The sequence below is a fragment of the Phasianus colchicus genome, chromosome 8 (assembly GCF_987193195.1).
Source record: "Phasianus colchicus chromosome 8, bPhaCol1.hap1.1, whole genome shotgun sequence".
Taxonomy (NCBI): domain Eukaryota; kingdom Metazoa; phylum Chordata; class Aves; order Galliformes; family Phasianidae; genus Phasianus; species Phasianus colchicus.
The window spans coordinates 35,409,366-35,432,305 of record NC_143443.1 but is presented as its reverse complement, the minus strand read 5'-3'; the positions used below and the strand labels follow the sequence as shown (position 1 = coordinate 35,432,305).

General features: G+C 52.9%; 2 protein-coding genes across 19 annotated transcripts in view; both read right to left on the bottom strand.

Moving 5' to 3' along the window:
• Positions 1-1,173: 1,173 nt before the first annotated feature.
• Positions 1,174-13,461, bottom strand: DPYSL4 (dihydropyrimidinase like 4). 3 transcript variants are annotated; one of them, XM_031597292.2, is made up of 14 exons: positions 13,125-13,447; positions 11,465-11,553; positions 11,169-11,353; positions 10,122-10,286; positions 9,327-9,388; positions 9,151-9,231; positions 7,975-8,043; positions 7,770-7,890; positions 6,773-6,929; positions 5,621-5,762; positions 4,740-4,910; positions 4,233-4,412; positions 2,585-2,756; positions 1,174-2,260 (listed from the first exon to the last, which is right to left on the bottom strand). In XM_031597292.2, the coding sequence occupies exons 1-14, from the start codon at positions 13,410-13,412 to the stop codon at positions 2,169-2,171; spliced, it is 1,974 nt and encodes a 657-aa protein (XP_031453152.2). In that variant the 5' UTR covers positions 13,413-13,447; the 3' UTR covers positions 1,174-2,168. The 3 variants fall into 3 exon arrangements, with proteins under 3 accessions (XP_031453152.2, XP_031453153.1, XP_090001822.1); XM_031597293.2 differs by lacking the exon at positions 13,125-13,447 and adding an exon at positions 12,777-12,860 and having other exon boundaries at positions 1,177-2,260; XM_090145696.1 differs by lacking the exons at positions 1,174-2,260; positions 2,585-2,756 and adding an exon at positions 3,470-3,738 and having other exon boundaries at positions 13,125-13,461.
• Positions 13,462-21,219: 7,758 nt separating this feature from the next.
• JAKMIP3 (Janus kinase and microtubule interacting protein 3) overlaps positions 21,220-22,940 on the bottom strand; it is a 54,932-nt gene continuing 53,211 nt past the window's right edge. For 15 of the 16 annotated variants that reach the window (XM_090145682.1, XM_090145680.1, XM_090145689.1 and 12 more), the window contains 2 exons: positions 22,788-22,853; positions 21,220-21,880 (listed from right to left, as the gene is read on the bottom strand). In XM_090145682.1, the coding sequence (XP_090001808.1) occupies positions 21,701-21,880; positions 22,788-22,853 (246 nt within the window). In that variant the 3' untranslated portion in view covers positions 21,220-21,700. Of the gene's footprint in view, positions 21,881-22,787; positions 22,854-22,940 lie in introns of those variants that run through there. The other variant, XR_016468901.1, reaches the window with a different exon arrangement.

Genomic DNA, 22,940 nt, shown 5'->3' with positions numbered 1-22,940 from the left:
CATTTCTGGGTTATTGCTCTGCAGGAGAACAACACTGAGTCCAGGAAAGAGTGCATGTTGGGATACAGTTCTTGCTTCCACATTGCAGACCTCCACTGTTTAGCACCCAGACCACAGCACTGGCAGCACAGCTGAAATGCACCATCAGTCAGCTGTGCATTCGCTGCTCCTATGGGCAGCACTGTGGTACAGCTGTGTAACGAGCAGCTCCGTGTGCCAGGTATTTCCTAATGGGGGGTTCCTGCCACACAGAGCCTGAGGGCTTTGCTCTCGGGTCTTGTGCAGCCACTGCCCGTCCCTGCGGTGCATTGCAGTGCTGCATTGCTGCATTGTGCTGTGGTCTGAAGGCTGACTCTGAGATGCATCAAGATGCTGAAAGCTCCTTGGAAACACAGCCTGACATCCCGGGACCGCAGGATGCTCCGTCCATCCCACTGCAAGGTAATGAGGTGAGCTGCAGGAATGCTGTTGTGGTGCTTAATGCAAAGGTTTAGGGGCCAGGATTGCTGCTCCTCAGTGGCTGCAAACCGCACCTGTGGGCCTTTCCCAGGGTCAGACAGGTGTCCCTGTCCTCCTGTCCTGCAGTGCCAGGCACAGTGATGGCACTCAGCTGCTCCCCTCTGCCTGGCTGAGCCAGCGTCTGACCCAGAGCCTGCGGTGCTGTCAGAGGGAATTAGGGCTGTGCAGGCTGAGTGCTGCGGGCAGGGCTGCTCCCTGCAGGCACACACTGGCAGATGGATGATCTTCACGACAGGGCTCAGACATCTTGCTGAGACAAGCGCAGGGTTCTAAACTTGCTGCCCCTTTCCAAGGCCAGGTAGCCCCATGCCAGTGCTGCTTCAGCTCCCCCAGGTCCCTCCTGCAGAGGGGCTGCCCACAGCTGTGCCAGGGAGAGCAGAAGGGAGGGGTGGGCCCATGCCCAGGTACCCTGAAATGAATGAGCCCAGCTGCCACAGATTGCAGCACTCCCTTGTTAAGAACAGCTGTGTGGAGCTTGTGCAAGGCTGGGGCATCCTGTGCTGGGGTAACTGCTGCCCTTGCTCTTGCTGGCTGTGGTTTCAGCATTGTGCAGGTGAGGGATATGAGTTCGAGTGAGTGCTTTCCCTATGAATTGCTTCTGCAGTTTTCAAAAATGCTTTTATTTAGATGTAAGCAAAACGGCTGCTTGCAAAGAAAGTAAATGGATCTTCAATAGCCTTGTTGCATTTGCAGGCAAAAAAAAAAGAGAGACATTAAACAAAATTAAGTCATTTGTTTAAATATATCTGAGTATATACGCTTGATCCAGACACCCCATCTGCCTCTGGTCCCTGTGTTTGGGCTCAGGCACACAGCTGCAGCCCAGCTCAGCTCACAGCAGCTGCACAGCCACAGACACAGCACAGACCGGCACAGCTGTTCTACAAACCAGTGCACGTGGCAAGGTGAGGTATGAACACAAAGTGACGCAGGTCAGCTGCTTCCATCACTTCAGGATTTCCAACAAAGTTTATTCAATGCAAGGAACAGAAAACCAACTGCGAGGCAGGGGGCAGAGGGACATGCATAGATTTGTGGCAGAGGTTCACCTTATCTGTACATACCTTTCAATGTAACAAACTGCCTCGCACAGATTTTATAAAAGAGCCTGCCATATGCAAGCAGCCTTCAGCTGGGTCTCTTACTGGCTGTAAGACTTCACTGACACTCAGTACTTGAAAAACCATATAAATAACCCTTTAAAAAAGCGTGCCTACAGCAGCCTGGCGTGCAGCCCCTGTGCACAGCCCCAGCACAGGGCCAGCTGCCAGCACGCAGCACTGTGGCAGGGCTCATCAGTTAACAGTCCTTAGAGAAGGGCAGCCATGGGGATAGAAAGGAATGAACACCAGACAAACTGTCATGGCCTTCCTGGGCACAGAGCAGCGAGCAGCACTGCTGAACACACATCAAATGTACCTCTAGGTGTGGGCATGCATATGCTAAGGGCTCTGAGGATCCAGGTAAGAGACACAGAGCAGGAGCTCTAGGGACTGGGGGACACAGGTGGGTGAGCTACCTCTGGGTGGGCTTTGTCTACTTTCTACCTAAGAGAAGAAGGTTCATCAGGTGCCCAGGGCCCACCTCGCTTCCACCCTGAGCTGGAGGGAACCAGCCGTGCCCTTCACACCAGCACCATGGGAGCAGCATCAGGACAGGGAGGTGATGTTGGAGCGCCCGCCCGGGGGCGCCATGATTTTCTGGGCTGTGCGCCGGGCAACGTGGTCATCAGCCTGAGAGCCTGGGGAGAGCAGAGCAGAGCATCAGTATGCAGCCATAAGGCCTTTGGGAAAACAGCCCACGTCTCCCTCTAAATCCATTTGGATGCTGCGTTAGCATAGTACTGTAAGTGGTATTTTAAGGGGGCTTCTAAAAGAGGCACGGTCTGACAGCAGGAGAAGGGGGAATGGCTTTGTGTGAGAAGAGGGAAGATGGGGTGGAGGTGAGGAGGCTGCACAGGATGGCGGAGGCAGCATCAGTGCTCCTTCCTGGGCACAGAGCTGCGTGACTCAGCCCTGGAGCAGCACAAACAAACACATCCGCACTGAGCCCTGCCCACACCTACCCGACAGGCTGAACCCCGACTGGTGCAGGTTGCGCACGGGCACGGCGGGCACTTTGCTGGCACAGCCTGCAATCCTGGAGGCCGCGATGGTGGGCACAGCTTTGGTGCTGAGGACAACATCATGGACCGGGCCGTCATACAGCCCCCGTGGGACACCGTGCACCTCTGCCAGCTGCGGGAGGGATGTGGGTGTGAGGTGTGAGCCTGGGCACTGTGGGCCATCCCCTCCCTCCCCCACAAGGCTCCATCCCACCCCAGCCCCTCTCCCTTCACATGCAGCAGACACAGCACACGGCTCCAGGCTGCTGGTAGGCAATGGGCAGCACAGGGGGAGCATCCCACAGGCACACACCTCAGCCAGAGCAGCACAGTGCCGCGTTCTACCAACCTCTGTATTCTTGGGCATCAGGAGCCAAAGCCAGAGCGGAGCAATGGCCCCAGTACCAGTATGCATCACAGTCCTGCTTAAGGCTGCGTTGTCTCCACAGCAGAGCAGATTGATGACTGACAGCCATTTGAGAACCAAAGGGTCAGCACACAAAGGGTTTGCAGATGAGAAGAGCAGGGTTTCAAGTTAAAAGCACAGGGCCTGATGGGTTCTCCACAAGCACACAGCATTTTCCACAGCAAGGTTTCTGGTACATCACCTTCATCCCAACCCCTATCTCATGCAGACAGTGCTCTGAGCAGCATCTTGCTGTGCTCCTTTTGACCCTGGCTTTTTCCCGAAGCTCTGGTTGAACCACAGACCAGGAGACACGGGACGGCTGTCTGGTTGTTTGCAATGTGCCCAGTGAGGCTGCCCAAGTGAATTAACTTAACAAACGAATCACCAGCCGCCGGCTCTGACACTCAATTTTCATCTAGCTGGGAGACCGGGGACCTTCAGGACGTTTCTATTTAGCAAGCTCTGTCTGTCCTTTGTGACAAAGCAGTGGCACCGGGCGTCTCCTTTCACCACTGACACAAACACAGCCTGACTGCCAGCCCTGCACAACACAGCATGGAGGTGCTGGGGGGCTGTGCCACCACTGCCTGCACTGAGCGCACTGCAGCACGGACAGAGGTGCACAGAGCGAGCACTGCTGCAGCAGCCAGTGCTGTTGGTGTGCCTGGGGTTTTGAGTTTTGCTCTTCAGCGCATAATGAAAAGGTCTGAAATAACACAAGGAAAAAGGGAGGAAGGTGCAGTCATTAAGGGGCATTCTATGCATTTGCACATCTTTGTGTCTCCCAGGAGAGCTGTGCTGGCACACTGGGAAGGGCTGCTGTTATTTCCAGTAACTACGACCACTCCACCAGTCGCAGGCAGCAGCCAAGTTGCAGAGTGGTAATACAGCAACACCATTTCCAACAGAAGCAGAGCCAAATTCTTCCTTCCTACCTCCAGAACAAACAGAGTTGGTAGAAGTTGTGTTTTTGCTCTGTAACTTTGTAATAGTTGAATAATACTAATGCCTGTATGATCAGCTGCACTACTGAAGCAGGCATTGTAAGCAGTACCTGCCATGACACTGACCAGGGTGTCACAGCATAACATTCCATCAGCACAGCTCTCCTTCCTGCTGCACCCGAGCGCTCAGAGCAGAACAGGGACCACAGTGCAATAATGCAGAGGATGTAATTACTGCAAATGAAGTTCTCCTTACCCTGTTCCTCGCCTTTATTCTTTTATAAACAAAATCAGGGAACGTCTTTCTGGGAATGAAGCGACCTGAGCCCTCGGTGACAAACAGGTTCCCGTCCTCAAGAACAACTTTCCCCTGACTGATGACCACAGCAGGAGCCCCATGACACTCCATGCCTTCAAATATGTTGTACTCCACATTCTGGAAGAAACAAACCAGGATGTTTAATACTCAGAACGAGGTCAGCCCTTAATTTCTCTGCTCTGCAGTGAGCACAACCCATGTAAGCTCTGTGTTCTGGCAGCAAGGCATCGTGGCTCAGTCACTGGGCTCAGCCCAGTCCCAGCTGCCCAGCAGTGCAGCAAACAACACATTTTGCATTTTACAAAGGAAATGCAAGGTTTTCCACCTGCTCCTCCACTCACATGGCCAATGCCCTCATCTTTTTGATCTGAAGAAATAAACTGCTTTGCCGCTCCTTTCCATCTGTAAAATCAGCTCAGGAAAATAATTAAAAAGATACCTTACCAAGTTGTGGGTTTTCGCTGAGATGATTTTTGTAGCCTTGGGGTTCCACAAGACCAAGTCTGCGTCAGAGCCCACCGCAATTCGCCCCTTCCTGGGGTAGCAGTTAAAGATTTTGGCAGCGTTTGTGCTGGTCACTGCCACGAAATCGTTCTCATCCATCTTCCCTGAGACCTGAGCAGCAGGAGGAGGGAAGGGCTGTTCAACACAGGACAGCACAGCAGTCCCACCGCAACCAAATCATCCCTGGAAGCTAAGGGTGCACTAGAAGGTTTGCTTTCTGCACTGGGAAAGGTCTCTGAGAAGGGCTTCCTTTGCAGGCTCAAGTTCCCTGTACGGGAGTCTCACATCCACCAGAGACGGCTAAGGATATCTCAATACAGAAAAACAAGAAGTGAACCTAAGAATTAATTGCCCTAAATATCTTAATTCTCTCAAATTATCTTAAGATAAGTGGTACTCATCTCAAGAACAAAGCCTCCTTCAGACTGTGACCCAGGGATGCTCCTGGGGGCAGCGGCCCAGGGCTGAGCACTGCGCTCAGTGCAGGGCAGCAGTGGCAATGCTCCATCCCCAGCCCCCCTGTGAGCTCCAGCAAAGAGCAGCATCTCAGCCCTTCCAGCCATCACTGAGAGCTGTCTCCTGACTGCAAGTCACAGCGCGGGGGGCTGCTCCCCCACTGCAGCCTTTGAAGAGGCTTTGAAGGCACTCAGTGTCACATCTCCTCCATCGCAGAGCTCTTTTGAAGGAGCCGTCTAGACAGTGTCACACTGCAGGGCTCATGTGAATTAATGAGAGATCTGACATCATCCGATTTGAGCGCCGCTCCCATCCACTCGCATTCACAACTCGGAAGGAATCAGGTTATGTATTTCTGCACCTACCACACACTTCTCCCAGATTATGGCCATCCGCTCCTCGATGCCATTCGTCCCCTCGGGGATGAGGGTGAAGTTGTCCTTCCCTACGGCCTTCTGGGCGGTGGTGAACGTGCAGTGAGCACTGCCTGCCACCTGCAGGTCCCCGCTGCACCCAGGAAGAGACACGGTCAGAGGACACTGCAGAGACAGCAGCTCTGAATGGGCTCCTCAGCAAAGCTGCCCTTCCTGCAGAGCTGCGTGCTGGGGAGCCTCACTGGGAGCTGTGTGTCACAACAGCCCCCGGCCCTGAGCTCTGACTGAGGGATGTGGGCGCTGTGCACGGTGTGGGCAGGCTGGGGTTGAACTTGGGGATCTTGGAGGGTTTCCCTACCCCGAGCTGTTCTGTGATTGTACGATATACACTGATCTCATCAATGCAGGCTCACAGGCAGGCGGCTTAGACCCCTACGTCCCACTGGAAGTCAAGTGAAGAGGTACACAGAGGTACTGCCCTCTATTCACTCACAGAGACTAAGCACTGGAATCTCACAGTAGCAGCAGCCGTAGCCTCATGAGCACCTTTGCTCTTTTCTCCTAAACTGGCTGTTATTTCTATTTATTCAGTATCTCGATCTCTGTACCTTCCCTTTGAACCTCAAGCCCTTCTAATATGAAGATGGTTCTAAGAAAAAACATCCTGATGCACCTCCAAAGTACCTTTCAAAAAGGAAGGATACAGTCCAACCCAACAAGCACATCTCAGTCCCATAACAGACTGCAGGTTACGCAGTGCTGTGTGGATGTGCACTGCACATGGCTGCAGCCAGCCCCAAAGGGTCACTGCTGCATCCTGGCTGCAGTGGAGCACACACAGATGCCTTCCTGTTTACCCATCCCTGCGTCTGCAGGGCTGTCGGTGTTGTGTCTGTGCACAGAGATGCTCGTGCTGACACAGGGATAACAACCGACCCCACATGCACCATCCCCCAGTACTTACAGTTCAGATTTCAAACCTCATGAACACCCAGTGCTGCTCCTGATAAAACCCCTCATCTGACATCAACACCCTGGAGCTCAGTGGATGCACAGGCTGTGCTGTGACCACCCCCCAGCCTTACGACGCCCCCAGCACTGCCCACATCCCCACACAGGCTGCGAGCCCCGGGCTGCACTCACCAGGACAGCAGGGAGGAGAGGCGCTCCGGCGTGGTGGGGTCGGGGCTGAGCGGGGGTGAGGTGACGAAGGCCGCAGCCTTGGCCCAGTTCTTGCTCCAGTAGTGCGAGCCGTCGGCACCCAGGCTGGCAGTGATGGGCTCACCGTACACCACAGTGCCTGCAGAGCAGCGTCAGCGCAGTGCTGGGAGCCCTCAGCCTCCATTCACAGCACGCTCGCTGCTCACCGTGCCGCTTTCATTTCTCTCCGGTGTTCTGGGCACTACAGCTTTTTAAACTCAGACTAAAACCTCTGATTACCTCGGATGTCTGGGAAGTAGCACGCTGTGAATGCATCCTCAGAAAAACATACATTTCCAGCTGCAACTTGCTCTGCAGCCTTGGGTTGGGTATTGGGAAAAAGAGAGCGGCCAGGCGCTGGCACAGCTGTCCAGAGGTGGGCAGTCCCCATCCCTGGAGGTGTTCATCTGCGGGAATGTGGCACTGAGGGACGTGGGCAGTGGGACTGTGGGGGGGGTGGGGGTCTCAGAGGGCTTTTCCAGCATTAATGGTTCTGTGATTCTATTATCTGTACCCAGCTGGTGCTGATGGTGGCCATGCACTGCTGCTCTCTCAGCACACCGCTCTGCTCCTCACTCCCTGCAGGTGCACAGCTGGCTCTCCCACCACTCCCTGGTTTGAATTTAGTTTGCTCCAGTTCCACTTTTCATTTAGCTCATGATAAATGACAACGATAAATGACTAGGAGTTGTTTTCTGTTCTTTTTTCAGCTGTATCTGCTGGGATTCAGGTGTCAAGGTTTCAAGTACATCACATCTTCTGCGTGCAGCTCAGAGCAGTGAGCTCTGGCACATGGTGAGGAACAGCCAACACCAAGAGTTAGCACCCTTAGAGAGAGAACTGGGGTGATAATGAGCTCTTAGGCTCTGCAGCTAGAGTGGCATTCCTGGATGTATGTGAATGGGCTCACGGAGCATGCAGACGTGACACAGAGCTTTACCTTTTCTCTTTGCTTGAGCTACCACATCCGCTGCACTTTTGCTCATTATTTTTGTGATGTACAAGGGGCAGTTGGCTTGTTTTGCTATTGTAATCGCACGGTACACGGCCTCTGCTTCGACCTGCAGACACAAAAACAGAGGCACGGGGCATCTCCTCGCAGCCCCCAGGAACCACGAGTTCTTTGGAAATGTGGGCAGCATTACCTCCTCGGGGCGGCTCAGGACGTGCCCCTCTGGCCCAGTGATCCCAATGTCCAGCAGCCTCTTCTGCTCCTATGGGGACAAAGATGAATGAAAGCAGTCGGTCTGAAGCAGAGTGGGACACAGACACCGTGCTAGGAGCAGCCAGGGCTGACAGCAATGAGGAGTACAACGATGTGACACCACAGAACACGGGGTGGCAATGACCCTCCAACCTCTTGGTTCAAATAAACCAATTTCAAGGATCAGGATTCTGCTTTCTGAATGTAAGCTTCAAGGAATTGCATGTCTAATTCTGCTGTGCAGCACCCATTCGCAGTGTTTGCCTAGCACTTCCTTTTCTAATGGGAAAAAGGAAGATAATGAATAGCTTGCAATAGCAAATAAGGTACTGACTGTTGGTTTTGGTGATACATATTATCAGCTGTAAAGCAGATCACTGAGATAACACACAACTCTTCAGCTTTCTCAAGTAGTGGAGACACCTGGCTACACAGCAGTTCTATACAAGATAAACAGAGGAATAAACAGCACTGAGGGTGGGCAGGCAGCCTTCAGGGAGCCCCTCAGAGCTCTTGTTGGGAACTACTAGCAGATTTCTGTGATGAAACCCAGGTGAGTGTGTGGAACTGGGAGGATGCTGCTGATATTACCAAGGGCCCCAGATCCCCCTGCTTGTTCCTGCCACAACAGGATTTCCTATCAGCCCCGTCCCTCCAAAGCTTTGGTAAGCAGATTGTCCTGGAGGCCAAATCCCTCCACCAGGTGCGTGTGGGCAGGAGGGAGAAGGGGTGGGATGCAGGGACAGCCACAGCCCCCAGCCTCTTCACATCTCAGTTAATGCGCAACGAGCAACCAGAGGCTGCCCTGCTGCAGCAAGGCCAGCCCATGCAGTGAGCTTTCTGTCAGAAACAACCTGACACTGAACAACCCAGGTGATGCCAGCAGACAGCATGCACTGCAAAGTGCACACTGATTGTCTTTATGAAGCAACAGTGCCCAGAGCTGCTCCTCTGTCTCACTTGGACATATTCCTATTGATTCTGCAGCATCAAATGAGCACTCAAAGCATGCTGGCACCTCCTCTCAGACACTACGGCCCATCTGCTAAGTCAGCGTTTTGCCTCACACCAAATTACTCCCACCAGCCTTCAGTCTGAATGAACGTCAGCACAGTACCTCCTCAATGATGTCTCCATTTTCAGCATGCACTTGGGCTATGGCCCCCAGGTCTCGAATAATGCAGAATATTTCATACATCTGCCAAGAGAGAACGGGTGCCCAATATCAGACCAACGATGGATTCTGCTCACTGGGGGTCACTGCTTCCACTGCACAGCAGCTGTCTGCACTACCTGGGCGTCAGTGCACTGAAGTCTGTCCTTGTAGGCCATAAAAACCAGGAAGGAGTTCACACCTTGGGAAGAGAAAACGAGAAGAGCAGTGATTGCCACAGCTCAGAGCTCAGAGCCTGGCATGGCTGAGCTCTGCGTGGGCTCAGCTGAGAGCAAACCAACACGGGCCTCTCCTATTTCTCAGCACTATTACTCAGTACACTATTTCAATAGAGGAAACAGGCACACTGTGCTCTGCACACAGCACTGCACACAATTCCTATTGTTCCTATCGAACGCAGAGCACGATTCATGGAGCAGAGTCAAAGCCTGAGAATTGCCAACGTGTTTTACATGGATAAAGGCAACAACTAATTCCAAACTACAATCAAACCACAAACAAGCTGTATTTCATGAGAAGGTATATATGAAAAATATGTTTTCAGCTCCAAATGGTCCATTACTCAGCTGCTCTGCATTTTAATACGAGATTCACTGCAAATTTTTATGTTAAATGACCAATTAAGGCCTTGCTTGCAAGACTGCAAATTACACTGAAGTCATTTAGCTTTGCATTAGCATATCTGAAAGCAAAATGCAGCTCCAAACTCAGCATTAAGAATTAATGGAAGGCACAAATTCCTGACGCCTGGCCAGCACCTCCCTGGGCTGCATCCAAGGGATGCTTAGAGCGTGCAGGAATTAGAACACAAAGGACATCTCCGGGAAAAGCCCAACGCTTCACCTCATTCCGCGAGCCCAGCCTCCAACGTTTGTGTTTGAATAGTTTCTTTAAGTCAGAACCCAGACCCTTACCCTTGTCCTTCACCAGCGCCTCCAGCTCCTCCTGCAGGCCCTCGTGCCAGCGGGGGATGTCGATGTGCAGCCCGTAGTCGCAGCAGGCCCTGCTGTCAGCACGCTGCCGCCACTGCTCGTAGGCAGCCAGCAGGCTGGTCCCAGCCTCGGGCAGCACGTGGTCCACTGAAAGACACCACAGGGTGCTGGGGGGCTGCCTGGGCACAGCTGTGTGTGGCTGCAGGAGCTCCTGGGGTCAGCGCAGCCACCGCCCCAAGGAGACACCCCAATAGGAATCCATATACATGGAATCACAGAACCATTTGAGTTGGAAGGGACCTCCAAAGGCCACCCCCTGCAGTGAGCAGGGACAGCCACAGCTCTGACAGTGCTCAGAGCCCATCCCTGCCTGGGCTGTCTGCAGGGATGGGGCAACTCCACACCACGGGTGGATGGATGGATGCACGGAGCTGGGGCAGGGCTTGCTGAGTTCCCTTCAGGCAAGTGCTGCTGTGGGCTTTGGGATCAGAACAAGAACAAATAGAAATCAAAACTGACATATGTAACAAAGTGGATCCCGCACTCATAGAGCTGATAAATTTATAAATATAGCTGTATAGCTATTAAAAATATATGAAATGGTGATTAACGTTTTCTTCTATTCTATTGTCATGAGATTCAAGTTGGGTATTAGGAACAATTTGTTCTCCAGAGAGCAGCCGGGCGCTGGCACAGCTGCCCAGGGGTGGGCAGTCCCTGTCCACAGAGGTGTTCAGAGCTGCAGGGATGTGGCACTGAGGGACGTGGGCAGTGGGACTGTGGGGTGGGGGGCTCTCAGAAGGCTTTTCCAGCGTTAATGGTTCTGTGGTTCTATGAGGTGAAGCAGGAACAGCTAAGCGTGTTCAATATACATGTATTACAAAAGGAGGTTATTGAGAAGCACATCATGCATTCTACTTTGCTTTTTAATGCTTTGGTTACTACAGAAAAAATGAACATTTCTCTGCTAGGAGAACAAAGCCATGACAAAGGCCTGCACAGTGCCCAGCTCAGCGCTGCCCATCTTACTTATCATCGTGGTTCCTCCTGCCAGGGCTGCCCTCGTGCCTTGGTAGAAGTCATCAGCAGAGGCCATCCCCATCACAGCCATCTGCAGCCGCGTGTGCACATCGATGCCGCCCGGCACCACCAGCTGCCCGTAGGCATCCACCGTCCTCACCCCGCTGGGAACAGCCAGGTTCTCTCCAATCTGTCTGAACACAGCATTCAGATGAACATCCAGCCCAGCCCCGTGGACAGAAACTTTGTAAAAATTAAACAGCACTGGGATCGGCCTGGCAGCGACATTACAGAACTTCACTTACTTTATCAAGCCATCCTCCACATACACGTCGGCATAGAAAGACTGGTCGTCGTTGACGATCTTTCCGCCCTTGATCAGAAGCTGCTCGCTCTAAGTGGACAAAAAACAAATGTAGGATTTCTTCCCGTGGATGCTGCTCACGGTGAGATGTGGGGTTGGGGGCTGCAAGCACCGCTAAGTGCATCTCATTGACCTGCTAATTTATTGACATAATTAGCTTTTCCAGTCTCGGTGGAGGTGGTAACGCCTCGAGGCCTTTCCTCCCTTCAAAGTAAGGCTGCGCGCTGCTGTCAGACTGATGGGATCTTTAACCAGAAATATTAGAGAGCTGCAGCATAATTAGAGGGCTCCTTTCCGACCCTCTGCTATATTAACGAATATCAGCGAGGCTGCAATGGGCGGTGCTGGGGGCACAAACACAGCGAGGGATGCACACGGGGCTGCGACCTCCCCAGCATTGAGTGCTGCTGCGGGACGGCCTGCAAACACGTCGGGGTGCGGGGAAAGGGACCGCCTCGGCGCACGGAGGAACCACGAGCAACTGCGCTGCCTTTCGGAAAACGCATTTATCGCATCGCTATTGTTCGTGCGCGTCCCATAACATCAATCACGAGGAGCTGTGCCGGCTGCCCCACGGGCACGGCGCAAATCCCCGCCCCCGGCCGGGATGGCGGCTCCGATCCGCTCGGCTGCGCTCAGACAGCGCGATGTGTGCGGGGACCGCAGGGGTGAGCCGGCGGGAAAATAAAAGATAAAAAAGAAAAAAAAAGAAAAAAAAAGAAAAAAGAAAAGGCAATGTCGCTGTCTGGAGATTTCCCTCACTTCTGCTCGGAAGCCCCGGCAATAGGAGCAGGGAATCCCCTCCTACAGCAGCAGCGCCGGCGCCGGTTGGCGGAGCGCTCCCAAACAGAGCGGCGACAACAGGCGGAGGATCTCCGCCGGACTCCCGCAGCGCTCGGGCGCGGGATGAGGCGCGGGGCATCGCGGGGCTCGGGGCGCTTCGGGGAGCGGAGCCGTCGCCTTTGTGCGCGGAGCGCGGCTTTGTGTGCGGGGCCGCCGGGCAGACAAAGGCGCAGAGCCGGAGCTCCGAGTCACAGCGGGTCACGCGAGGCCGCCGCCACCGAAGGGCCCCTCGCCCGAAGCCGAGATGCGGGGCCGGGGGGTCGCGGTTCGGGCCGAACGACCCCAGCGCTGCGGAGCGCTCTCCCGAAGGAGCCGAAAGCTCCCAGCCGGGACGCGCGGCCAAGCCCGGCTCTTCCGCTCCCGCTGCGGGACGGCGTGAGCCCGCCCCCACCCCCTCCGGAGCCCCTCACCGTGCCACGAGGGCCGCTCTTCTTGCCCGGGTTCGACATCTTCCGCCGTTCCGTGTGTCTGCGTCGCGCCCGGTCGTGCGCGGCCCCGCGCCTGCGCGCCCCCCGCCGCCGGCTCCCCCCGCCCGCCGGGGCCACGCGCCCGCTGCTGCCGTCGGAAGCGGCTCCGCGGCCGCGGTGGTGGCTCCGTCAGAACCGGCCCGAGCGGTAGCTCCGTTCCCGGCACCCGCACTGCCCGGTGGTGCCGTGCTGGCCGCCCCGCCGAGGCCCCCGCGCGAGGCTTGCCCGACGGCACAAGACAGAGCGGAGGGGCTGCCCCGGCCGGCCCCACGCACACACACACACACGCACCTGCCGGCAGCTGTCGGACGTCCCGACATCTCGACCCGCGGTGGCGGCCCCCGGAGAGCGTGGCGGCGGCGGCGGCGCGGGGCTGCTGCTGCCGTCGGACGGGGTCGCGGAGCCACGGGACCGACCGCAGCCGCCGCCGCCGCCGAGCGAGGGAAAATCCAACGTCTTGTTGTCGAAGGCGTCCTCCACGCTGCAGAACATCCCGCCGCGCTTCTGCCGCGGCCGAGGGCTGCCCGCGCCCAGCCCCGCGAAGCAGGCGGGCAGCGGCTCGGCGCTCCGCTCTGCCATGGCGGGCACCGGGCGGCACCGCGCGGGAGGAGCGCCCGCAGCCGCTCAGCGCCCACCTCCGACGGCCGCGGCCCGTCCTCTGGGAGCGGCCCCCACCGCGCCCGGCGCTTCTCCGCGCCGCCCCCCGCCGCGGGCGGCACTCCGCAGCGACGGCAGCGCCGTGCCCCGGGATGCTGCGGACGGGCACGGAACTCCGCGCTGCTGGGGGCTCCGCCCGAGGCTTCGCGGGGTAGCGGTCAGCGGCTGGAGAACTGCAGAGATCGGCGCTGAGCCCGGCAGGAGGGGCTGCGCTGCGGGTGCGGGTTTTGTTCCGGGTATCATCGATGGGTCAGGTGGAACTTCAGCTGTTTAAAATGAGGGCATAATGGAAAGGGTGAGCGAAGTGTCCGTGAGTAATGCCAGGCTTCCACCTGCAGCCGGGAGAAAACAATTCACCGATTTTAAGGTTTAAAACAGCTCTTTTTATTAAAAGTTTACAATAATTTATGTATTTTACAAATGAATAGAAAGTCTCTTGATATATATCATATGAATCACAATACAAAAATATGTGTAAAATTCTGTAATTGATCGATGCAGCCCCGCCTTGGGCCCAGCAGTCATTGCCGCGGCACCGACCCAACGTTCTGCACTCGGGATGTGGCTGCTGGAGGTTACAGAGCACAGCACACAGCGCAGCGGCCGGGGGAACCACTTTCTCTGGTTCGCCTCGATGTTCAGCATTCCTTTCTAGCAAACATACCACGCATCAGTACAGGCTGTGCTGCACTATTCACAACACAGATTCCTGAGCCCCTGGGCTGCCGGTGGCTCCGTTTAGGAGCTGCGTAAGGCACTCGGGGATGCGCTGAAAGCTGGGGTGCTGCTGGAGCACGGCACTCACTGACGCCACGCTCCTGCAGCCAGGTGAGCTGAGATCCGAGTGGCTCTTAGTTCAGCTGTGTTGCATCAGTCCAGCCCAGGCCGTGCCTCTGCCCAGCGCTGCAGTACCCGAACTGGGAGCACCTTGACTCCTTTGGCATTCCTCCAGAAGCTCCCTGTGCTGCTGATAACACACTGCACGCTCTTTCCAAACTCCGGTAGGTGAAATAAGGCTGCCATAGCAGAGCAGCAGTGAGTGGGCAACACGTTCAGTGTGTGTCCCTCCACCGTTTGGAGCAGGGCTGCCCAGAGCCCCTCAGCCCCCAGGACTGAGCCCTGAGCATCCCCAAGCCGAGCACGAAGCTGAGCTTACGTTGAGCTCAGCAGCACGTCTGTGTCGCTGTCCTTCTGTGCCTTTAGACAGAAGAAACTATTTTTAAAACATTCTTTGAGCCATTATTTTCTTTCCTATGTACATAACTTTTTACATGTAAATATTAACATCTACATAAACGTAATCCCTTATTTACACGTGGACCTGTCCTGTACAGCTTTCTCATTAAAGAAAACACCATAAGGAAGTCTAACCAACAGCTGGACCCTGTGCCGCACACACACAGGACCGGGGTCTGAGTTAAGGGGGATCTCAGTTTGGAGGCGGTTCTGTGCCCCACGCTGCCCCCTGGGTGGGGTTAAGGCATTCTGCAGATCCACAGAGCACATCCCAGGCCTTCCTGGCTTGCAGAATCTCCACGAGGGCCTGCAGTGTGCCACACACAGCTCTGCGCAGGCGCTCCCACGTAACTGAGTGCGTTAAGACATTGCGTTTAAGTGGAACTCAAAATGGACGTTTGGGATTTGACTTCTTTGTGCATAAAATGTGGAAGTGACCATTTGGCTCATCTGTGTCACCCCAATATAGGTGCTTGTATGGGGTGGAGCTGGGATCGGGTATGTGACTCCTATCAGATATATGCTGATATCGAAGTCCATAACCTTTGATTCTCGTTTTGTCCCATTATTTCAGCACAGATGGAACACTCTTCTGAACAATTTGAGCTCTGACAGTTCTGCTGTTGGCTCCCATGCTGCTCAATGCCCAGTGTTAACGGAGGGCTGCTGTACCAACACCAGGGCTTTAGAATTTTGTTATCAACGGATTCACTTCTCAGCTTTCTAAACCTGCCATGGGCTGCAGAATCGGTGCAGGCACCTATGGGATAAACAAACACAGGGGTGAAGCACAGCCAGAGGTCCCCCCAGCAGCGATGCTGATCCCAAACACTGCAGCAGTTCTGGAGAACCCCTCCCACACTGCGGGTGTAACTGCTTGGCAGCACATGCACCTGTGTGAAGGAGGGCTGCAGGAGCAGCCATGCAGGGCTGAAACAAACTGCTTTGGGACACCGAGCCAGTGTAAGTGTGGCTCCCAGACAGGAGCACTTAGCTCTGTCAAAGCCTTTTGTTTATTTGGTAGCATATGGTGCTCATTGGTGAATCTGAATTGCACCTGCATATAACTGCCGTGCAACCGCGCAATTGTGTTTAATTGCTTAATGATGTTTGATTGCTTTTTAAGAAGACATCTATTAGCTAACTACTGTAATTGTACATAAACTACATGGATCTATTTCTCAGTAAGGGAAAAATACTGGGTGGTGTATTTGCAGCTGTTGGTGTTCCACAGCCACCCTACCAGAGCAATTATTGCAGGCTGGGCAGGCTGTGCTGGTCTGGCAGGGGTCAGTGGTGCAGCCCCCAGCTCCACGGCTGTCACAGCACTGCCATCTCCTTCACATCCCCCTAACGGTCCTCCTGTCAATTTGTGGCAGCCCCGGGGCTTTTCCTGCTTGTTACAAAAATGAAGCCAGCCACTGGAACAGCCCTACTTTAGCAAAAGCCACCGACGGAACAAATTTGCCTACATCTGCCTCTGCAGATCTTTGTAACAAAGCCATCACAGGTCTGAGCTCCTCAGACAGGTTCTTTTCCTGGCGGAGGTTTGTCTGGGAGCTCTAATTGCCCAGTGGGGCAGACACATCCCAGCACATCACCCACTCACACCACGGCCTGCTGCAGCCCTGCATCTCACCGAGCCCCAGCCTCCTCTCCTGCCCCTCCAGGAGCTGACTGTCACTGCTGGAACTACCTGGTGGAACCTGGGCTGTGGGCTGGGTGCAGACACATCCCTATCCTTAGGAAGCCAGGCTGAGGAGCAGGAGCTGGGCAACAACACCTTAAACTTAAGCCAGGCCAAAGAGTCATCGTTCTCACTCCTCAGAATTGTCATTCTCCACAGTGTATCTCATAAGAAAATCTTCCTGCAGCTCCGTCTATGCACACTGTGATGGTGCTGGCAGGGACAAACCAGTGCCTCGCCGTGACACCATTGGGCAGCTGGACCTCCTCTTCAGGCCCATCACATGAGATCTTTACAAATGAAGAGGACAAACTCACAACAAGCTGTGACTGACAGCACTGTGATTTACACAAATGAAGTTTAATCTAGCTAATTTGTGTGTGTACTCAAAACTCCATTCCTCAGACAATAGTTAAGGGCTGTGCTGTGCATCTCAGCCCCATCAAAGTGAAGGGACACAAAGCCCACATGTCCCCAGCTCACTCACAGATCATTCTTGGGACTTTGAATGAATGAAATGTGAAAGATTGACAAAGATGAGTTTGTTTTATCTGGTCAGTTTCCCTTGTTTCCTCCCTCACAGAAGAGAAAGAATCCTGCCCTGTCTGGAAGATACAGTCATGAAATGAAAGTAAACCAAGGGGAGAACGCTTTGGACCTCATGGAAATGAGATCTGCAGTGCTGCAGCCCTCCCGAAGGTGAATGATAAAAAGGGCAAAGTTTGTTTTTAAAAAAAATGCTCCATGGATAATACTTCTACAGTGCAAATCTCAGGTTCTGTGCCACGTTAGGGCTGAATGGGTGACTCAATTACAGCTACTGCCTTGCTGGTTTTGGTGAACAAAACATTACACTGCTACCCACGTGAAAACAGCTGTCGCTGCAGAGTGTCTAACCCGTGTAGCATGCCAGGACACTGGCAGCCCGAGCAGAAAGCTCTCTGTGACACTGCTCCAAACCTCAGCTCTGTGCTGGATGCTGCAGTTCGGCTGAGCAGAGCACGCTGTCCTGCCCCGTGGATGGGAAGCAGCAGACAATGCTGCCAAAATGCAGCAGCTGTGGGAAGGCCCGACAGATGTGAGGGCCCTTTTAAATGTTAATCAAGGCGTTTAACCCCATATTTATGCGAGCTCACAGATCAGGCTTTGACTCTTCCCATGAGAGCACAGTCTCGGAGTTCAGGAGGTTTGAGGGGGAGGCCCTGCAGGAACTGCAGCACTGAGAAATCAGAGACAGCTCTGCTCCTTACAGCAAACATGAGGGCACTTGTACAAATTGTGTGCTCAGCATCAAACACCACTCCGAAAAACAGGGCTCTGCACATCAGACTCGTGTTTTGACCATTTTGATGACTTCCATCCTTTCACTGAGCTCTCCTGGAAGAAGGCATGATGAGCACACAGCTCTGCTCGTATTCACTTCTGGGTCTGGAGCTGTTGTGCTCCTGAATCTTGGAAGAAAACTCAATCAAACAAACTCTGTGCTATTCAAAGGTGGTGGAAGCACCGTGCTCAGGCACTCAGAAGAGAGCAGAAGTGCATCTGTTCATCTTATTGAAATGGTTGGCTGCAAGCTGACCTTAACAGCAATACAAGTCAGTAGAAATATTTTTCCAGCAATGTTAATTCTAAGCATTTAACTGTTTGGGGGGTCCTGCTTCATTACAGAAACACTGTTTTCTGCTTAGCATTTTAGGTGTCTGCATTTTGTAACAGTATTTGATGGAGAAGGACATAATGCCATTGTCTTTTCTGGGTTTGTGTCCAATTTAGTGCAACAAATCAGTCCTGTGTGAAGTCTGTTGCTCTGGAACGGCATCTCAGATAACTACCAGAAAGCAGACATTCTGCTTACAAGGAAAATCTCATCAGGTCTGCTTCACCTTGTTTTCTGGTGGAACTGGCTGAACAATAATTTGCGGCCTTTTACTTTGACTTCATGAACTGAAATCTCTCCATGATCAAACCTCCAATCCGCGCTGTGCTCGAGCACCAGCAATGTCGTTATTCCTGCCCGAGGTCCTGCCTCTCACCTCGTCTCCAGACATTGCAAATTCAGAGTGACACTGTCATTTCTATGTATTTCTATGTATTTCAGCCTGTATCAATCCCTGAAATATTAAAGCAGAAAAACGGTGCAGTGAGACACTCCACACTTTTCTGTATGTTGGTTATTATTAGTCTGCGGGAAACCCCTTTGTTAATACTGAGCCACATTCTGCTCTTTACTGGGATCAATTACACAGGATTTACATCACAGTAAACATCAGCAGACTTTGAGCCTTTTGCTTTATATGCTCTCATTCATCCCACTGGGGGGGCTTCCTGAAGTCTTGAATTTCCCCTGTTTGGCTCATGCTAAACAAAGATGTTTTGAGTTGTTCTGCACAGCAAAGGCTCCCCAATTAGTATTCCAATAACGTAGCTTATTAACCTTGTCTCAGTACCCCTGCGAAGTAAGCCTTTTACAGCCCCTTTGAAAATGAATGGAAATATACAGGATGTGGCTGATGGAACAATGAAGCAAAATTTAAGCTCTAGCAGCTCATCATCTCTCCTGTGGATCGTATCTGCAAAAATGTGCTGCTGACCTTAAAAAGAAATCTCTTCTGATAACTGAAGATAAAAAGTGCAATTTGATTACACAATCAATAAATAAAGTGATTTAGAGAAAAGTAATTATCTACCACAGGAACAGGATAGCATGGACAGATCCAGCAGTGGTGTGAAAGGAGGTGACCCGACGAGACAGCTGCCAGCAGAATGCTGCTCACCAGCTTCACTGCTGGGCAGGTGTGAATGGAAACCAAAGGTGCCCCGTCCCTGGAGGTGTTCAAGGCCAGGTTGGATGGGGCCCTGGGCAGCCTGGTCTAGCATTAAATGAGGAGGTTGGTGGCCATGCATGTGGCAGGGGGTTGGAGATTCATCATCCTTGAGGTCCCTTCCAACCCTGGCCATTCTGTGATTCTGTGCCACAGGGAGATAAAAAGATCAGGTGCTGAAGATCTTGATTTGGTGTTTCTAATTGCTCTCCTGCCTACAGTAGGAAAGAAGGCTGAATATTCTTTGTTAGAAATGGCGTGTCCACTCCTAGAGTAAATCTATGCCTCTGTACGAAGCAGAAGGGCTGGAGGAGCTGGGTCGCTGTCTGGGATCGTTGTGCACCGTGAGCCCGAGGGCGGTTCTCTGCTGGTCAAGGCCACGGGGGTCAGGAGGCGGCACGTCCCCGCGCTCCTGCAGGACGCCCTGCCTGCCATGCGCTCAGCGGCAGCGGCACCCACCCTGCGGGCTGAGCTCTGCTCCCCAGCCTCCCGCCACCGAGATCACTGGGACAAAAATAACGGGTTTGAGGGCGCTCAAAGGCTTCTATCGACACAAGAACCACCGAGCCGGCAGCCCGGCGGCGCTGCTGCCCCCTACCGCCGGCAGCCCGCAGCGCCGCCCGGAAGTCGGTGCCGAGAAGCCCCGGAAGTCGCGGGGCGCTGCCGCCCCGCAGCCGCTCTCTGTGCCGCAGCGCCCCCTCGCGGCGCGGCGGAGCTGTGTGCGGGCGCGGCCGCGTTTCAGATCGATGAAAACAGAACAACTGTGCTCATACTGAAATTCGGTGTCTAAATTGTGGACTAAAGTAAGACAAATAAATAAGTCATTTACATAAAGGCCTTGGACTATTCAATTTTTTCTCTGCGTTATTATCCTGAATAGGTTGAGTGAGTCAGACCGGCAGCCACGCAGTTACGAAGGAAGTCATACATGTAATTATGTAATAAATCAGCTTTTAGGAATCTGTCTGCCTTACCTGTCGGAGCTCTTTGGCTTCGCGTTCCTCCTGGTGCTCCCAGCGATGGGCAGAGCTGCAACCTGCAGCCCGTGCTGCTGGGGCTCCAGGACCAGCGCGGCTCCATCATCCACCAGCAGGTCCGGATTTGCACACCTGGCTCCAGTTCCCATCTGGCAAAGTACTGGTGGGACTCCTTTGGGGTTCTTCCTCCTTCATCTGTTGCTACAGAAGATTCCCTCTCCTGGCTCTGAGCCCGGCCTCGGGCTGCACGCTCTGCGTATTCATGCCTGCGTTCCTCTGCCACCTCCCACACTGGGATCAGGGACGACGTGTTCTCAGGTTCACTCTTTTTCAAGTTGAACGTTTTAATGGACGGCGTTGGGCCTTTTAGCATCATTCAGGAATAGCAAACTCCAAATTAGCATGCCAGTTTTGTCATCGTGCTGTGCAGCATGGCCTACTGAAAGCTCAGAGCCGAGTACAGTTTCATTTCCTGAAGGGTTCAAACAGAGCTTCATGTTTTTCCCCTAATCCTGGGCTTGTGGGGTAGTCAGCAAACCATTGGGCAGACCCCGTGCTATGATGAAATGCCTCGGAACACAACGCACTCCCGTAGTTCACATTTATCCTTTCAGGAGTTATTCATCTGGAGCTCTCTCTATAAATTTCTTTCAAGACAGATTTGTAAATAACTATGAATCACAAATATAAATGACTGACATATAAAACGGGACATAGTCACTTCCACAGAGAAGCAATTCTCTACCTGCTTAGCAGGGAACTAAAATGCATTCAGTTTATCTGAATTAGTATACTGCTCCTTAGGTAAAGCTGAGTTATTTCAAGCAGCAGAGCGAGGACCTCCACTGAAAGTTATTCCAAGCAGCAGAGACAGGCTTGGGAGAAGCCCATAACTGTTAATAGAGGGAGGGGTTTTTGGCTTTCTTCTTTGCCAGCTTAGTTCCAGCTTTTGAAAATGCATGGTCAGAGGTTTCAGCGGTGCAGACCCCACCTGTGCAGAGGTTCCCACGCTGCCTGGTTCATCTGCAGTCTGAAAGGGTCGTAAGGTTCACTCCTCCATCTCCAGCAGCAAAGTACAAGATATATTTGGGTTTCTTGACATTGCAATGTCTCTTTTTCTGTCTTGGCAACCAATGCCATCTTCCAGTTAGTAACAGTAGAAGCAATTCCAGTTCATCAGTAGGCTGAAACAAGAAAAACATATTAAAATACGGATCAAAGAGAAGTAAATCCGTTCATAAATAACACGCACAAAAATTCTCTAAGGTTCATATTTGCATATATCTGCTTGAATTATACAGCAAATAAAAAAGAATTTTTGTCATATCCCATTGGCTTCCATGAGTAACAGAGACCGTTCCTTCCAGTGCTGCTCATGGCCAACATGGCAATCCATGCCACCTCTCCAGGCACAAATGGGTTGCCCTTTTTTCTCCTATTTACATGAGATAAAGGGTAATCCCAGCAACACCTCGGGCACACGTTACTTCAGGGCTTCAGGGGCTTCCATTCTGGGGAGACGTGGGCAGCCCTGGGGAGTGCACAGGCAAGGCAGGCTGTGCAGCACTGGGTGGGCCCTGTGCCACGTGGGAAGAGGAGGGGACCCCAAGCAGTCCGAGTGCTTACCTTCTGCATTTGGCCTGAAGGGCTACGACCAAAGAATGAAAGCTAGAGAGAAAAATAAAAACAAAAATAAAAACTGAAAAGGGGAGGGAAAAGAGGAAAAAATGGAAGAGAAGAAAGAGAGTAAGATTTTACAGTGTGTTTAGCTGAGAATAAGCCATGGTTACAGACAGTGCAACAAATCTTTGTGTTGGGAAGCAGTACTGACTGCGGGGTGACCCCCAGAGCCAGCTCTGCTCAGCTCAGGCAGTTGCCTGCATCCCTCGGGGCGCGGAGAACTGCAGCCCAGCTGCAGCCTGGGGCAGGCAGGCAGGGAGATCAGCAGCTGAGGTCTTCTGATGCTTCAAAAGGATGCACTGCTAAGGTTGGAGCTTGATTTTGGGCAAGAGTTCAGCTCAACAACTGTTGTGCCTGTGGTAGGGGGAGACTTAGACTGGATATAAGGAAGAAGTGTGTTACAGTGGGGACAATGAGGCACTGCATGGGCTGCCCAGAGAGCTGGGGGTGGTCCCTGCAGACAGCCCAGGTTGGGGGATGGGCTGTGAGCCCCGATGGAGCTGTGGGTGTCCCTGTGCATTGCAGGGGGCTGGACTACATGGTCCTTACAACTCAAATGATTCTAAAATTCTGTGATTCTACAGTTCTATGATTCTACAAGTTCCCTCTTGGCAATTGCTCTAGGAATAGATGTTTCACGTGAAGGTCATTTTAGGGCAGAATTTCAGTTATGGTTTGGCCAAAATTGAAGTTGTAGGAGGAGAAGTGGTGCCAGGCACATGGGAGCTGCTTCTGTGTGAGATTCAGGTGGGAGCTTTGGGCACAGGGAGAGAACTGCGAGAAGGTAATTTATGCACAACATCAGTTTTTGTAAGATTATTTTCTTAGCAAAGATGGAATGAAGACACGGACATACACACATCACGTATCAGCTGCTTCATCTGCATTCCCTTACCTTTTCCTCTAACTCTTTTATTTGTCTTTTTTGGCCTTCAATTCTTTCTTCTAGCTCTTTAATTCTCTGTTCAATTTAAAATTTAAGAAAAATATGTATTAACCAACCAAACACAAACGTACCCAGAAGACGTATTATTTTCAGGGACATGAC